Source organism: Vigna unguiculata, chromosome 7 (genome assembly GCF_037176805.1).
Source record: "Vigna unguiculata cultivar grain cowpea cultivar isolate G323 ecotype 2 chromosome 7, ASM3717680v1, whole genome shotgun sequence".
NCBI classification, from domain to species: Eukaryota; Viridiplantae; Streptophyta; class Magnoliopsida; order Fabales; family Fabaceae; genus Vigna; species Vigna unguiculata.
The window spans coordinates 41,303,826-41,321,591 of record NC_140798.1 but is presented as its reverse complement, the minus strand read 5'-3'; the positions used below and the strand labels follow the sequence as shown (position 1 = coordinate 41,321,591).

At 29.7% G+C, this 17,766-nt stretch overlaps 4 protein-coding genes across 4 annotated transcripts; 1 reads left to right on the top strand and 3 right to left on the bottom strand.

Annotated features, from left to right (window-relative positions):
• Nucleotides 1-1,371: 1,371 nt before the first annotated feature.
• On the bottom strand, nucleotides 1,372-2,338 carry LOC114192529 (18.1 kDa class I heat shock protein). The gene is made up of 2 exons (XM_028082277.2): nucleotides 2,058-2,338; nucleotides 1,372-1,971 (listed from the first exon to the last, which is right to left on the bottom strand). The coding sequence occupies exons 1-2, from the start codon at nucleotides 2,203-2,205 to the stop codon at nucleotides 1,514-1,516; spliced, it is 606 nt and encodes a 201-aa protein (XP_027938078.1). The 5' UTR covers nucleotides 2,206-2,338; the 3' UTR covers nucleotides 1,372-1,513.
• Nucleotides 2,339-5,330: 2,992 nt separating this feature from the next.
• LOC114189812 (uncharacterized) lies at nucleotides 5,331-6,447 on the bottom strand. Its single transcript, XM_028078512.2, has 2 exons — nucleotides 5,859-6,447; nucleotides 5,331-5,759 (listed from the first exon to the last, which is right to left on the bottom strand). Exons 1-2 carry the CDS (start codon nucleotides 6,351-6,353, stop codon nucleotides 5,571-5,573), a joined length of 684 nt encoding a protein of 227 aa, XP_027934313.1. The 5' UTR covers nucleotides 6,354-6,447; the 3' UTR covers nucleotides 5,331-5,570.
• A 4,220-nt stretch (nucleotides 6,448-10,667) lies between these two features.
• Nucleotides 10,668-12,956, top strand: LOC114189987 (small ribosomal subunit protein uS13z/uS13y/uS13x). The gene is made up of 4 exons (XM_028078720.2): nucleotides 10,668-10,801; nucleotides 11,070-11,230; nucleotides 11,365-11,553; nucleotides 12,581-12,956. The coding sequence occupies exons 1-4, from the start codon at nucleotides 10,799-10,801 to the stop codon at nucleotides 12,684-12,686; spliced, it is 459 nt and encodes a 152-aa protein (XP_027934521.1). The 5' UTR covers nucleotides 10,668-10,798; the 3' UTR covers nucleotides 12,687-12,956.
• Nucleotides 12,957-14,223: 1,267 nt separating this feature from the next.
• On the bottom strand, nucleotides 14,224-16,852 carry LOC114189708 (uncharacterized). Its single transcript, XM_085675541.1, has 5 exons — nucleotides 16,437-16,852; nucleotides 15,936-16,024; nucleotides 15,606-15,783; nucleotides 14,626-14,696; nucleotides 14,224-14,522 (listed from the first exon to the last, which is right to left on the bottom strand). Exons 1-4 carry the CDS (start codon nucleotides 16,629-16,631, stop codon nucleotides 14,631-14,633), a joined length of 528 nt encoding a protein of 175 aa, XP_085531667.1. The 5' UTR covers nucleotides 16,632-16,852; the 3' UTR covers nucleotides 14,224-14,522; nucleotides 14,626-14,630.
• Nucleotides 16,853-17,766: the final 914 nt, after the last annotated feature.

The following is a 17,766-nucleotide window of genomic DNA, read 5'->3' as shown; positions in this document are numbered from 1 at the left end:
GGTTGGCTTTTGCAATGGGCAGCTAATATGTAATGGTGTACTGGGTCAATTATTGGGCCTATTATACTTAGTACCCAGTTATATGCAACCCATTGAGAAAAATTATTTCAACCATTCATGTTATTTACAATTTAATTTTCATGGTTTGTGTAGGATGTCAGGGTAGTAACTTCATACTTTATCTGTTGGACAAAAATCAAAAATTTGTTTTGTACCCGTATTCATATATGTCGTTCAGGTATTCGTTACGGATACTTACATTTTTTTTAATATCTACGAATATTTTTGAGTACTCACAAGTATTTACAAAAAGAAAAAATTAATATTTAATAATAACTTCTAATCATAATTTCAAATAAAAATAGAATGCATAACATTTATAAATTTTAAACAATAATGCATTTAAATAGTGTTGAATGATAATTTACAAATAAATGCAAATTTTTTAAAACCAATTGATAAAAAATAATCAATTCAAAATCAATGTATTAATGTTTTAATCATTTTTTTTAATTTTTTAATTTAAATTAGAGTATAGCAGAAACAGATATTTACATGTACGAATACTATGATATTTGTACCCGTCGTCCTATTAATATGCAGATATAAAAAATACTCGTACCTGTTACCTGTGAATATTCATTTTCAATATTATTTTTTATTTATTGCGGGTTTTATTCGTGGATAACTACATGCGAGTACGAGTTTTTTTTTCACATCCCTGACTTTGGGAGAGTAATACATTTTTAATAAGAAAGAAATTATTATATCCATATCTTTTAAATTAAATATTATAGAAGTTAATAAACTTGAGATAATGTGTGATTATGGCACTTCAGTTAAACTATTTTATTTAGTTACTTTTTTTGCAAAATAAGACTCAGTTTCATTCCATTAAAAAGATACCGAGAATTCAATCAGGAATTTCATTGAAGACAACTTCAGAAAAAAGATAGAATTTGGAATGTGCCATCAATTTAACATTTATTCCTCCCATATTGAATAGTGAGAAAATGAAGAAGTCTAAAATAATCGTAATTTTATTTTATTTATTTGCTTAAACTTTAAAAATATTTGTCTCGTGATGTAATATAACTATGTTCCTTCTTGAAATAAAATTTTAAATGATGCATATAAACTCGAAAGAAAAAAAAAATATATAGTGTACTTTAATTTTATACTTCACTCTAATAAAGATTTGGTTGGAAGTGCATTTTAAAGGGAGGACATTTCATGTAACCTCAAAACAAACACAAGATTGGACCACCCATAGTTTTTTGTAACAATGTCAGAATCTCATAAACAAACGATTCATTGGATTGGACCACCTATAGTTTTTTGTTTGCCATGATTGAACTTGAATGTCAAGGCAAACTTAAACTACGTAGTACTCTTCATAATTATATATAGGTAGATACACAAAAATAATACTTTATAGGTGGAGACACTGAAAAATTAAGATAAATAATCCCTGAGCAAACTTAAACTCTATTTCTCCATTACAAGAAAAAGATTAATTCTTTCTGGCTCTAATATAGTGCATTACAAGAAATAGAAGAGTGAGAAGCAAAGTTGATCCTCCAAAATAGAAAGGAGGACAAGGAGTCCATGGTTTTTTGGGCTTCTTCACCGGAGCTGTTTCCTCTTCAATCTTTTCTGGCTCTGGCGTCACGCTATCCACAACATTTTCTGGCTCTTCTCTTTCCAGCACCTCCTCAATTTCTCTCATTCCTTTTCCCAATTCCATTTTTGGCATCACAATTGTCAACACTGCATCCACTTCCTTATACTTAGCCCTTATCCGATCCAAAACCACCCCTTCAGGGATTCTAAACTTCTTCGCAAACCCTTTGGTTTTCATCTCTTTCTTGAACGGTATCATTTGCATTTCCTGCACCTCCTTCTCCCCACTCACACAAATCTCACTCCCATCTTTACTGATATTGATGTCAATGTCCTCTTTCTTATACCCTGCACTTGCACATCACCATTAACAATATTAATTAATTAATACAGAAAGAAAAGATTAACATAAATCTACACAAGACTGAAGAAACCTTTAAGATGTGCTGTGAGGATGAGCTTTGAATCAGATTCTTTGGAAAAGAAGACAGGTCCAGATCTGTCTTTGGCAAACTGGAAATCAGAAACGGAAGTGTTATCATCTTGGGTTCTTGTGATCTTCAGCCCCAACTCAACCTCCATCACCCTAAATTTTTGCTCAAAATATAACGGAACCTTGTGAGATTGAAAGGTTTTCGTTTTTTGTATTTCCTTGAATAGACACGATGTCCAAGGATCTAAGTACAGTTTTTTGTGTCTCCAAAAACAAAGACTGTTCAAGTAAGGCACATATTCATTTCTTCACTATATAGTATGTAGGGGCAAAGCTGCTATAGTGTTGGTAAGTTGCTTTACTGTTACTATCGCTATTTTTTATGCCTTTAAGGGAATCTACACTATTGCTTTTGGACACTTTAGTGTAACATGAAAGCACTAGAAAACATGTCCTATAAATCTTGTTATGCAGTGTTATATGAAGCCCCTTTAAATTTCACATAAATGTATTATAGGTTATGAATATGAAATGAAAATCAACAAATTCGGTGAATTATATTTAAGTTCAACAAGAACCAGTAAAATCCGTTAACAATTTCAACTTGAAAAAAATTAACTATAATAGAAAGCTTACATGTTTTTAAAATCGGTTTAATCTTCTATCTGTCTATCTAATTTTCGATTCAGAGCTCATTCAATTGCTGTTATTCCGATTTAAATTAAACTCTATTTTTAAGAAAATTAAAATTGAACTTTATATAAATTCTTGATTCAGCTATTTAAACTAGCTCCTCGGTAATATGAAGAGAGGTGTCATCAGTAAAATATCTTATTTTAATCTTATACTATTTTTTCTAGCAAGTGGTTTAATGTCACATAGAATATAAGACCGGTTAACATCTCATTCGATATTTACTTTGCTAATAGATTTCAGCTTGAGATTTTAAATACTCTTTATAGATCTCATAGTAAATTTTTTTATTAAAGATTCATCACTATAAAAATCTCTAAATATGTGAAGTAGTTAATTTATTCTATGATGGTAATAATTATTAATATTGTGGTATTGGTGTAACATATAACAAAATGACATGTTTTTCTTCTAAAGAAAATATATTCTATAATGAAGCAACTTAATATATAACTTATTATTTGATAGCAGTAGGGAAAGAAGATCCAAGGGATTATGTGTAACAATTGGGTAGACTAAATAAAATAGTATGGCATGTGAGCATGGTGCACACTATTTAAGTTAATTTTGGATTTACAATCTAAATAGAATCAATTTAATAATGATTTTGGTTTCTTCGAAACAAACAAATCGCTTTTGCTGTTAACTTGTATGAAAGTGTTAGATGGATGTTAAAATTTAGTTGGATGTCTAATTATCTTTTTTCCTAAATAAAATACACTCAAAAGGTGAATGAGATCAAATGTATGATTGGATTCATCGAATAAAATTCGAACTAAATGATGACAAATTTAAAAACAAATTCAAAGTATACATATTTATAAATTTTTCAAATTGGTTTCATCATATAACTTGAACCAAATCATTAATTTGATTTTAGATTAAGTTGAGTTAATGGAACAATGAACATATAAATATTGTTAATAATTATTTATGCATGAATTTAAGTTTAATTTACGAAATAAGTTGATTTTTATTTTTTTTTTCATTTAAAATTATTTAAGAAGTTTGATGAATGTACCCATGAGGGTGATTTTATAAAAAGAGAAAATTATGAGATATGTGGTGTTGTGAGAGTTTGTTTTGTGCCTTAAAAAAATGAGTGAGACAGGCAGTAACGGACCTACGAAGGGACTAAGGGGGGCCATGGCCCCCCCAATTTTTTTTATATTTATATTTATTAATATATAATCTTAAATATATTTTTTAAAAAATTAATATTTGTAATATATTTTATATATTTTATATTTTAATATTTTAATAAATCTGTATACATTTATATTTATAAATAAGTAAAAGTTTTTTTTGTCCACATTTATTTTTTACTTTTATATTTTAAATATTTTTTAAATAAAAATAATTATTTTATTAATATTATCTTTTAAATGATTATTTGTGTAATTTAACTATTTTTTATTTGATTATTTTTTAAAATTTAATCATTATAAATGAGAATTAATTATAGTAAAATTATAAAAATAATTTATATTTAATTTTATAATTATAATAATAACAATAATTATAATTTTTATTTTATTTTTATATTATAATGAAAAAAGTGGATATAATGTTTTTACTAATTTATATAAAATCTTTTGAGATTATTTTTTTGGTTTCTATTTTCTTTCAAAAATATCAATTTGGTCTTCCAGTTTTTTATATATTTTTTTTCAATTTAGTTCCGATTTTTGAAAACATGATGTAATTTTTTCATTTTCGTTAAATTTCTTGAATCAGATTTTTCTTCAAAATTGAAGTTGTAAATAAGAATGATTATTTGATTTGTTGGTATAATTGACATAATCCTAATATCAATTTTTTATGGAAGATCTTTCTTCCGCTTTAAAAAATTCAACGAAAAAAAAAGTACATCAATTTTTAAAAAATCACGAATAAATTAAACAAAAAGATGGACCAAAAGAGTAATTCAACTAAAATTTTGGCACTTCCAAAATTTTAGCTGAAGATCCGCCACCGGAGACAGGACTATGGAGGGGCATTGATTTGGGTATATAATGTGTTTTTGTTAAGTTTTATTGATATTCTTATATTTTCTTCCAAAACTATTTAAACTTTCAAACATAATCCGACATAAAAAACAATACCTTTGTGATTGTTATTTAATCACGCGGGCCCATTTGTTGCCCTCCTCCCACTTTAATTCAAACCTCCTTGAATTTTGGCAATGCTGATATTTGCACATGTGATCGTGATTTTTTCAGTGAGATTGCATTCTTTAATTCACCCGTCATAATTTTGCCGAAAAAGAAAAAAATGTTATTTCTATTACTTCTGTCGGTAACCACTTACAAACAGTTACCCTTCGAATTTAATACAGAGATGGCACATCTTCTGTATATAAAGTAAAAAGAAAAATCAGATCATAATAACAATTTTATTGTTCATTTCTTCTTATATTTCTTTCAATAATATATATCCACGTAAATATATTTGTTTATTTATTTATATTCTTAATTTAAAAATAAAAAATCTGTTTTGATATATATCAAAAGTAACTAACGATTGTCTTCTAACATATTGAGAGGAACATATCGTATTAAAAAAAAAAGAGTCATGTATGGAGCTGAAATCATTTCACAATATATTTTATCATTATATATATGTACTCAACTGTTAAACACTACATACACATAGGAAGGAAATACTGTCCACACAAAGCATTCACTCCCAAAATAAATAAAGTGGAAGATAAATAACTTAAGTACACACAAACATATGTAAAGCCAGAAGCATATAGGGAAGTAGAAGGAATATATATGCTCTTATTGGATGCATAATTATAAATGTTGGTTTTGATGTATCAGAAGAGGTGGTGGTGGTGGCGCTTCTCTGAATGAGCTTCCTCTTCCTCTTCCTTCGCTTCCTTTTTCTCATGATGCTCGTGAAAGGCAAATCCACCAGCTCCCACTGCAGCAGCTGCTGCAACCTCCTCTCCTATCTTGTGCTTGTGTTCGTGCTCTGGGTCTTTCTCTGCCTTGTGCTTCTCATGCTATAAATCCCAAGAAAATGAGATCGTTTTCAAGTGAACAACGTAATATGCATATATGTATGTAGTATAAAGCAAATAAAAATGGTTAAAAATTGTTACCAAGGCGTAAGCACCAGCTGCTGCAGCACCTAACTCACCAAGGTGCTCAAGATGCTTGTGGTGCTTCTCCTCCTTCTTGTAGTCAACCTCATCGTAACGTTCATCGCTATCATCATCCTTGTAGCCACCGCCACCACTTTTCTTGCCGTAGCCACCGTCAGCGGTGTCAGAGTACACACCACCAACGCCGTAGCCACCACCGGCACTTGTTTTGGTGTAGCCAGCATCGGTGGTGTCAGAGTATCCACCACCAGTGCCATAGCCACCTGAAGACTCATCAATGGCAGAGTAACCTGACTTTCTGCGCCCCTCATAGCCTTCACCGGAAGGTTCGTCACTAGAAAATGATGTTTTGTTGAAGCCAGTTTCATATTCAGCAACACCAGAAGACTCGTACGATGGGTTGTCGTAACCAGTCTCGGTTTCTATGGGCTTAGTCTCCTGATCCTTGTGGTGGTGGAAGAGGTGGTGGTGGTGGTGCTTCTCTTCGGCCATGGTGGTTGTTGGAATAGTTAGTGGATGAAAAGATGGATGGAGAAGAAGGGTGAGTAGGGAAATGGGTTGAAGTAAGGTGGGATGTGATAGTTGAGAAGGAGTGGTTAGCTATTTATAAAGTTTTGATCACCTTGTAACATGTTAGACATGATTCTTAACTTCTTGCTTTTTTGGTAGGGCATTATTAAATTATCTTCTGCATCATACTTTATCATTATTTGACAAAAAAAAAAAAATATCTCACATTTTTAAGAATTGAAACAAACAATATTTTCTTACAAATGTTTTTATTTTTTTTAAGTTTTTTCCAGTAAAGTAAAGTTATCATGACTTAATATTTCCTTAATAAATGTACTATTAATGTGAAATATAATATAGTAGATCGATGATTAATTTTTTGTTCAAACATTTAACTAACTATTTTTATTAGAATTTCTTCTTCCACTTTTTTGTTTTTTATTATATGATGTATTTTTTTATAATTACTTGTTTGGAGTTCATATATATATATATATATATATATATATATATATATATATATATATATATATATATATATATATATATATATATATATATATATATATATATATGAACTTCATGAATGAATTATGAGTTATACACCACTTGAATACTTTCCTATAAATGGACACATGTAAAGAATTTAATTTAATGGAATGCAAAAAATGTATAAAGGTTGCGTATGAAAATTAAAATTATATGAGATTTTTCTCAGAACTTTTTTTTTAAATTATAGTATAAAATGTTTACTAATGTTATCAATGATCGGTTCTTATTTAAAAAGATGATTGGTCACTCTAGTAATACCTTCTCTCACAGCCTTTGTCTACGTAAAGTTTGGATTCAAACTATTCTTTTAATAACTTTTGACCTTATTTTATTTAAACCAACCAAATGATGGCTATTAAAGTTTAATTATTTTAGAATGTAAATGAAAATGTATTTTATATAAGTATTTAATTCAATTTTTTAAATTTTAACTTCACATATATAAGAAAGTCAATTATCAATACGTTAAATTTTACTAATATCTTAATGTTCTATCTAAAATCTACTTATACTAAAATAAATAATACAAGTTATGATGGTATAACTAAAGGTCAAACATTAATAAAAAACAAGTTAATTTCAGAAAAAAATTATTAAATAAAGTAGAGATAATTAAATTTTACTTATATCTGACAATTCAACAAAGGTATATATTTTTTATGTGCGTAGTAAGTACTTTCTTTCTCTTTTTAGATTTTGACCTTGTAGAGGAAAAAAAATTAGGTCAAAAGATTTTATTGATTATGTTGAAAAATAATAGAAAAATATAAATAAAAGAGATAATGAAATGGATAAGATTTGGTGTGACTGATTGAAATGGTATGGGACCCTTTGAATGGCAGTTATTAGTTGACGAACTGTTCGTTTGTGTCGGCAAAAAAGAACATTCCATTACATCTGATTAAGCATATTCTTCCTAAATAAAAGATAAATATAAAAAACATAATTCTAATTTTCGTATATTGCTATTATAAAAAAGTTTGAAGAATAGTTAATGTAATAAAATATATGATTCATTGATAAAATAAACTTGAATGTTTCTTTAAATATTTCATATATTCTATAGAAATATGACAACATATCATTATTATTATTATTTAAGATGAACATAAGTTGAATTTTTACATTTTACTTTTCATATGGTACTAAAGTTTACTAAAGAATTATCTTAATAATATTTATTTATGTTTATCACTAAACTTTACCGCTATATATCTGCGAGTTACATGTGAAGAAATACAAATTGTGTGCATACAGTTGGATAATTTGTTGTTTCCAACAAGATTTTAAGATTGATATAATATAAAGTTTGTCTATAAATGAAATCTCACAAAAAGCATCAAAGAAAATCGCATATCAAATATAGGTAACCATCTGTCACACGAAACCCCACAACTTATTCGTGACCTCACACTTGTAATATTAATATCTTAGTTAATTAGAAATTTGAAAATAATTTAATTTTAGTTTCAGCAGAGAAGAATAACTGATTTTGACAGATTATAAAAGTTATTATTTAATTATTTTAATCATGTGATAAAGAAAAATCGTAATTTAAAAGCCCCTATCTAAAATATGGAACACATTTAGCAAAACTGTGATTGTAAAGCAGCAGAGCAATAAGAAATATATTTAACCTAACGAGAATAAACAGATAACTGTGAATCCGACACTGTGGAAATAGTTGTAAAATGAAACAAAATTGATAATTTTTGTTTTGTTTTGAAGAGAGGTGGATAGAGATGTGAATTGAAGGAAACTTGGGTGGCATATTCGACCTTACACGTATTGGCTATTTACGTGACATGGTTGTGACAGTTGAATTAATTGATTGAAATTTAGGATTTGAATTTGGGAAGATTAAAGATTGTGGATCAAATTAGAGCCACGTGGTGTTGACACGTGTATAACACGGAGAACATATATAAATAAAAAATAAAATAAAAATAAGTCCGTTAGTGTTTGGTTTCTCGTGATGTAACGTCGTAAGTGTTGAATAGCAGATTATTTAGGATCTGTAGGATCACATGCATTGTTCATAAATTATATTTTGTTTTTGCCTATAATTTCATTTTATCACCATCAAAGTGTAATAGAGTTTTTTTTTTTTTGGTTTGTGTTTATACCTAATTGGGAAATTCCCAAGTTCATTTCGAATTAAACTATAAATGGTCGAGTGATTATTAAGGAAAAGTTAGTAATGGGAAAAATAAATTATGTTCTCTCTCTATTTCGTTCAATAATTATTTTAACTATTTTAAACAATCCACTTCATCTTTATAAATGTTTTTTTCGAACTATGTTTATAATCCACTTCATTTACTACTTTGTTGTTGTTGTTAAGAATATACTAAATTTCTTTTCATATAAATAAAAATTGTTTTTACTTGTAATCTAACATTATATGTTATATAGAATGTGTTGTGTTTTTTTTTATTAAAACCTAAATTTTGGAATACTTTTCTAATCCCTATTTGATTTTAGTGGAGTAATTTTTTTATTATATTTAAGATTTAGGGTATATTTAAACCAAATTCTTCACAGATTTTCTTTCAAAGGAAAAAAAATATACAAGGAGTAAATAAAATTATTTTGTATGAGTTAATTACGTGAAGAAATTTTGTAAATTAATTTTTATATTATAAATTATTTTAATTAGTAAAAAAGCTTAATTTTTTTCTTCTAAAAGTCTTCACAAAAAGTCCGCCTAACTTAGTTATTTAGATATATCCTTATTCAACTTTTCATATTATTTTTAAACATGTAATATAATACTATTCAGATCTGAACTTAAGAGGCCACTTATGCAAATTATCAAGATCTCTCGTTATTATTATATAATGAATCAGAGAAGTATTTTTTCACTGTAATAACATGATTAAAATGTTGTTAGTTTATGTAAAATAAAAATCTTATTTATGCGAATGTTCTTCTATTGTAACAAATAACCCATTTAAATTTTATAAGAAAAATATTAATCGTACAAAAATAAAAGAAAAATATAGGAAATATTTATTTAAATGACTATTCATTCATATCGAACGTGAAAAGGACTTGATGGAGTTTAATCCTATTGTTTTGTTGAGGCTATAATTTTATTTCTGATAGTATCAATATGTGTAAAGAGTTTTGAGAAGATTTCAGTTAAATTACTTAAGAGAAATGAATTCGTAATTAACTTCATAATATTTTTCCCCATAAAACTAAAAATTTAAATATGGTGATAATGAATTTCTGAAATTTGAATTCTTTACTGATTTTTATTTGTTGTATTTTTAAAATATACCAATAATCATTAATTTTAAAATTTTAAAATATATTAAAATTATTTTTAAAATATCAAAATAACGTGCTTTTAATATTCAGCCAAAAACAAAACAACAAAATTCAGCAGAAAAAATAAGACTCGATTCTCTGGTATCTTTTTGTTTTATGAGGATTTAAATATTCTTTAAATTGTGTGATTATTATTACTCTGATTAATCAGCTATTAATATTTAACCACGTGTCGAATTTAATTAAATAGAAATAGACATTAATGTTAACTGTTTGCTTATAAGTGAGATACAGAATATCAATCACAGTCAATGCATCATTAAAAATGATTTTTTTTTTAAGAAAATCCAACATCAGGTATTAATCATGATGGGTCCAAACACAAGCGCAATATTAGGACTCCCAAATATTAGGCCCATGTATATAGAAGGCCATCAATTGTATTGGGTGGATCAGGCCCATTATAAAGCCCAGCCCATGATTATGGTCCCAGAAATATAAGAACCCTCTTCTGATACTTTGAGGTTTTAGCCTAGGAACGGCGTTCACCTACTCTCAGCCGCATCACTTCCCGGAATCGCGCATCCCTTGCGTTCAAGATGGTAAGTAATTCGACGCTTTCTATTTCTTCTTATTTCCTCATGCTATTGATATTTAGGGTTCATGTTTTTGTAGTGTTTCGAAGTTTTTATTTTCTCGTTGGAATGATCATAAAAATGTGAATTTCAGTAGAATTTGTTAACTGTGATTTGAAATCAGGAATTTTAGAACTTATCCTCTTGGTGGTTATGATTGCATATGGTGTAGAAGTTGGGTTTTTTATGATTTTGGTTTGTTTTATTTGAATCCGATCCTTGCCTTGTTTTCTAGGCCTTGGTGGCAAATGAGGAATTCCAGCACATACTTCGTGTTTTGAACACGAACGTAGATGGGAAGCAGAAGATAATGTTCGCTCTTACCTCAATCAAAGGTATAGGGAGACGATTTGCTAACATGGTGTGTAAGAAGGCTGATGTTGACATGAACAAAAGGTTTGCTTTACTTTCATTGTCATTAGTTTCTCATTGTTTGTTGATAATTGCTTATTGTTGCATTAGAGTGTTGTGGTTCAATTAGTTATGTTTTGTATTGAAATTGAATTAGGTTTTGGTTATTTTGTTGGCAGAGCTGGTGAGCTGAGTGCCGCTGAGTTGGATAACCTCATGACTGTGGTTGCCAATCCCCGCCAATTCAAGATTCCAGACTGGTTTTTAAACAGGAAGAAGGACTACAAGGATGGGAAGTATTCTCAGGTAGTGTCCAATGCATTGGATATGAAGTTGAGGGATGACTTGGAGAGACTAAAGAAAATCAGGTGAATACCCTTTTTTATTGTGTTTTTTTCATGGAAAAAATTGTTTAGCTATAACTGATACATTCCACTTTTAATGATTAGATTGTTAATCATGCAATGGTGAGTGATTTTTGGATTCTTGACACCTGTTTGCTCACTGAAAAAACCTTATACCAAGAAACTAATTATTTTCGAACATTATTGATTTCAATTATGCTGAATACCCTTTTTTTTTTCTGAATATACACTTGTATTGGAATTGGAGCTATGAAAACTAAAAAATGCATGAGAACAAAGCAATGTTTTTTTCCCGGATATTATATTTATTTTATTAATGGTTGCATGCACTATGAGACAACCTGCTTCTTTAGTGTCATTCATAAAGTTCAAATATGTCATGTATTATAAACTGCGAAGGTAACAAGTGATGTGTACAAGTATGAGTTCAAATATACCATTTAGCATGTTAGTATTGTTCTTTGGACCTGATGTTGGACATTAGCCATGTGAATTTAAGTTATGCTTCAACCTTACTGTCTGCATGTCAGGGTGTATATGGTATCATGTAGAGAAATGAAAAAAAGGAATGTAGAGAGAACTTGAAGAGTCACATCCCTTATCCAAATCCAATGATAAGGAAGGAGGAGGCTTCCTCTTTTTAACCGGTTTCATCAAACTGGATACAAATATATGTAAATACAAGTTAAATTACTTCATTACCTTTTATCCATTGAATTTTGTTTAAAAGAGTTATATAACTATGAGTGAAAAAACAAATTAGGGATTCCCAGGAACCTTTTCATTCCTAACCATTTTCCCGAGGGACGGATTGCAAAGAGTATAAATTTTGGGTGTCCAGTGGAAAAATAATACGTCCATTTCTCTGGCCTTCACTTCATGAATCTAAATACTAAGCTAGGAAAGAAAACTGCAGAAATTGTTCACGAATCACAAACACAGTACTATTGTCTTTTTACATTTGGTTGTAATGATGAATGTAGGTAGCTAAATGTTGGGCATCCTGATTGATATTTATTCTTGCATGCAGGAACCATCGGGGGTTGAGACACTACTGGGGTCTTCGTGTACGTGGCCAACATACCAAGACCACTGGTCGTAGGGGTAAAACTGTTGGTGTCTCTAAGAAGCGCTGAGCTTAAAGCTCTCTCTTTTTCTTTTTCTTACTGTTTTTTGAACAATGGGATATATTATTTGTTAAAGTCAACAATTCTATTTTGAGAATGCATTTGGATTTTGTTGCATTTGAATTTTAACCGTGATTGGGTTGTTCTTTTTATTTCCTTATGAATCTTGTTTTTTTTTTTGGTCCCCCATTTGTCCCATTTGAAGGGGGGACGCCATGTTCATTTCCGTTAAAATATGGCTTAATATTGAGCAAGATTAATATATGATTGCCATGCCTACACAGTGCTTGAGTGATATTTGGTATCTAAGCATAAATATAACTAATATATTTTATTGTATATTAAGATAATAATGAATAATGAAAAGAATGATAATGTTCTGATTGAAGTTATTTAAACTACTAAATAACCCTTTCACAACACCGAAAAATCCTGTCAGTTGTAATAAATTTGCTAATTATTTGTATTTTATAATTATTCTTAAAATTAGTATGGTGTATTTTTTTTACTTCATTGATTATTCCATGCCGACTCAGATTATTCTGTAATTAATTCATAAGTGATTTTAGTACCAATTAGTTTAAAATCTTTAAATGAAAGAGATTTACATTTTTTGTATTTTATTGTTAGTATTATGAATTTTTGTCGGTTGTGGTTTATAATTATTCTTAAAATTAGTATGGTGTATTTTTTATTGTTTTGTATTTCATTGATTAGTCTATGTCTACTTAGATTATTCCGTCATAAATTGTAGAAAAATGAATTCATAAGTGAATTTAGTACAATTAGTTTAAAATTTTTGATGAAAATGAATAATATTTTTTGAATTGATATTTTTGTTTTTCTTAATTTTATTTTATTTTAAAATAAGTTATTATTATGTAATGATGGAGGAACCGGTATAAGCATAATATTTCATGTTATTCGAAATATTAACTAATATAGTAAGTCGTGTTAAGAAAGCATGACTTTATAATAAATAAGTCGTATGTATAAATTGAAATTGTGTCAATCATGCTGATGACTTCAATTATGGAGAATTGAAATCGTTATAACATAATATGACTTCAATTCACTTTATTCAAAGTTATCACAACATGATAGAATTTTACTTTTAGATATTTTTTAAATTACTAAATAACCCTTTCACAACACCGAAAAATCCCGTCAGTTGTAATAAATTTGCTAATTATTTGTATTTTATAATTATTCTTAAAATTAGTATGGTGTATTTTTTTTACTTCATTGATTATTCCATGCCGACTCAATAATTGCTGAGGTTAGTGAATAGACAATTGTGGTGCAAACATTGACCCTAAAAGGTTCATGTGCCGCACAAGCCTCTAAACATACACCGCTCAAAATACTTACTGATTAGTAAGTAGTGCTAATGCAAGGCCTCCAATGTTGAAGAATCACGTTTGCCATGTACTCTCGTCTAGGCTGTCATTCAATGCGACCTTTTTACAATGCATTGTCTACAAACTTGTACGGATTAATGTTTAATCAATTTTGTTTTTTTGATAAAATCATTTTAGGATGTGTATCACATAAAGCATTTCTCATGCAATTCAATCGGTGTATAGCAAACATTGACCAACTTTAATCTCCGGACACTTACACTATTTTTAAGCCTCAGAAAATGAAAATGAAGTATAAATAATGCAGATGAGTCTAAAGAAGGGGCAAGAATTAACTTATGAAAGGAACTCAGAACTTGGTTTACAAGTGATCACTTTAAAAAATGTCTAATGAGGTTGAATCCACTAGTGGTCCTCAAGTCGGTCACATCATGTATATGATCGAACATTCCAATGGACAAGTTTCATTCTGTCTTCATCAAAGCTGAAAAAATTTAAAACAATGAGTTTAGAGGACAGCGATTACTGGGGAGATGTTCTTGAGCATCTGTAATACGATAATAATGAGCGTAACAATAAAGACTTACTAGGGTTATTGTTCAACCTTCAGACCGGCTTCTATGCGTTCAATAAGCTGATTTACATTCAATGCTCCCTCCTGGAAGTCATCAAGACCAAAAAAATTTCTTGCTTACAATGTGAAGATGTTTAGAATATGGAGATAACAGACAACACCCTTGTTTTATTTTGTTTTGTCAAATAAGCAAATGTCTATGTAGCTTCATAATAAAAATTCCTAAGTAAATAACAGATTCAGCTCAACAAAATCTGTCTAGTCTCCACCAACATTACCAACAAATTTCAAGAACATCAAAGAAAAGCCTGCAAACAGACAAACTCAAGACCAGATCATTTCAAGCTACATACCTTCCCACAAATGTGCTTTATTTTAAATTCTATTGGATGGATGAACTAAACAAGCGATTAGGCTCTTTTCATTATAATAGAATCAAATTTGCTTTTATTATGTTAAAATGAACAAGCCTAGGAGAATATAAAGGTGAATAGGCCAATATCAAAGTTTTAAGCAAAACTAGGAACGAGATTATTCCTTTAGATGCAAGTCCTCTACAAGTTTTTGCAGCATAAGAACAAACTTCAGGCAGTTCCCAATAAGGGGCCAAAAAGATCGCTACTTCTTTTATTAGCTGGCTTAGCAGTCAAAGGAAGTTTTATGATGGTTTGGATCCTTCACACTACAAATTCAAATTCCTAACAAAACCAAAGAAAAGTAGTAGCATTGCTAATTCTATGTTTAGTATATATCCCAGAGCATAGCTTCGTTGTTAATGGACATGTACTTTCAAATAGAAACCCTAAATTCGGTTTCACAATTCAAATTTAAATGCCATGTCACGCCATTTTAGGCCAAATGTAAGTGTTTGCAGTCATTGCAAAGCACAACCAGAAGCTTCCACATATTATAAAGGGTCACAAAGACACGATTAACTACCAGGTGCGAGGAAAGCATAACTCAAATGAAAAAAATAAAATGAAATTGACTTACAAAACGATCATAAGGTTTTCCATCCTTAAACATGATGAAAGTTGGCAATGCCTCAATTCTGTATTTGTCAGCAATGCTGGGATACTTCTCAGTATCAATCTTCACCACCTGTATCTTATCCTTAAGCCGAGTGCTTACTTCATTGAGAATGGGAACCATGAATTGACAAGGACCACACCTGTAAACCAGGTCTTGGGTCACTCATTAATTGCTATCATATAACAAGTTAATAAGACAGCTTCAACCTCAAAAAGCACCAGTTAACAAAAACCAGCATAATACCCTGCCTGCAAAATACGGAGAAAACAGAAAACGGAGGGAGAAACTTACCAGGTGGCATAGAAGTCAACCAATACAGGCTTTTCAGAATTGACAAGCAAATCGTCAAAAGAGTTAAAGGTTTGTTTCTTAGCTTGAACCTACACAGAACAATCCACAAAAATACTTATAAGTCCATAATTGGCTAAAACTGTTGATCAGCTTAACAAATTTAAATAATAAAATTAATATTCAGGGTCCTTAAGTCTGCACTTGTTCATTCAATTTATTCTTCACTTCACAAATTCGAGAATTAATTTGACTACTGAAACACACATTCATTCAGCGACTAATTTCACGGAATACATATTTAGGGACGACGCATGTAATTTCCACTATTGAACCACTAATATAATTTCACAAACTATTAACGCACAACACCAATAATAATAATAATAACAATAATACAATAATTATTATTATTATGCGTGTTCCTTGATTTACTAAACAATGAAGAAACTCGTACGTACAATTGCAATGGAAAATAAAAACAGATAGCGTAGTTTAGGTAACCTGAGGAAGGAATCGTGGCCGCGTGGAAGTAGGAGCGCGTGGAGTACTAATCCGAAGAAGGTGCGTGCGCGAGGGGAATTGCAGCGAGGACTGTTTGGCGGAAGAAGATGCAGAGGTAAAGGATGGCGGCAAGCGCGTAGAACGTTCGGAACTCAAAGAAGAAATCGCGGAGGATGCGGAAACGGAAATCGCCATGGGAACGAAAGGAGATGCACGTGTTTGTTTGTGCTGGAGAAGAGAAAATGTAGATGAGGTGTGTTTGGATACCGAAGTATCAGTTCGCAATGAAACGACAGAAAAAGAAGAAGAAATATCTAAAGAAAACAAATCGAAGGAACAAACGGACTCTCCAAGGTCCAACCCAAGCTGCTGTTTTGATCTGACTCGTACTCTCCCAATTTTCCAACTCTCTTTTCCTTTTCCTTTGTTTTTTTTTTTTTTTTATAAATGTTACAGTTGATTAAATAATAAAAAACAATTTCCGCGTGCTATTGTCAAACCAAGGAAGTATTTTAAATCAAATAACTTTGATTGCTAGAAGAAAAATTTGTTTATATTTTTGTTCATCTTACAATAATTAACTTTAATGTTGTACCTTCTCTTAAAAATATATTTTGCATGTTTCGTGACTTTATAATTATACTTTAAACAAAGATGATAATGTTGTTTATAATTTATTTTTAATATATTGCAACTAGTATTTTTAATAAGAAATAACTATTATTATGATCATTATAAGAACTATCTAATTTGAGATGGAATAGGTTGTTCATTGAGATATCACCTTTTAAACATGTCCATTTCCTAGATGATTGTCGATTTGAAAAGTTGTAAAAAGGTATTTCGGCCTTACAAGTTTTTGTAGGATATTTTATTTTCAAATTTTAGTATTATTAATTCAAGTTTTGTATTCATAATTGATTGCTTTGTCACATTTACACATATATAAATTACAAGTTAAGATGACATTAATGCATTTGACTCAGTATTATTTTAATTAAAGAAAGATGAATGGAAAATCTAATGGTAGAAAATGTGACAACATATGTTAAGGAGTTTGCAAGCACTGCGAAACCCTTAGTCATTGTACTTGACAAGCAAAATAGAAATACTAAGAGGGCATTCAAGTTTGAGAATGCATGGTTGCTTGAACCCGATGCAAGTAATGCGGTAAATGAAAAAGTTTACCTACTGGATCTCGTGAGGATCTGCGAATCAAGATTAAAAAATGTTCAAATGGTGCGTACAAGCCAGAAAACAATGCATAGCCGCAATAAGAAGTGTTAAAGGGAGATGGATGATTTACACTTGGTACAAGAATTACATGAAA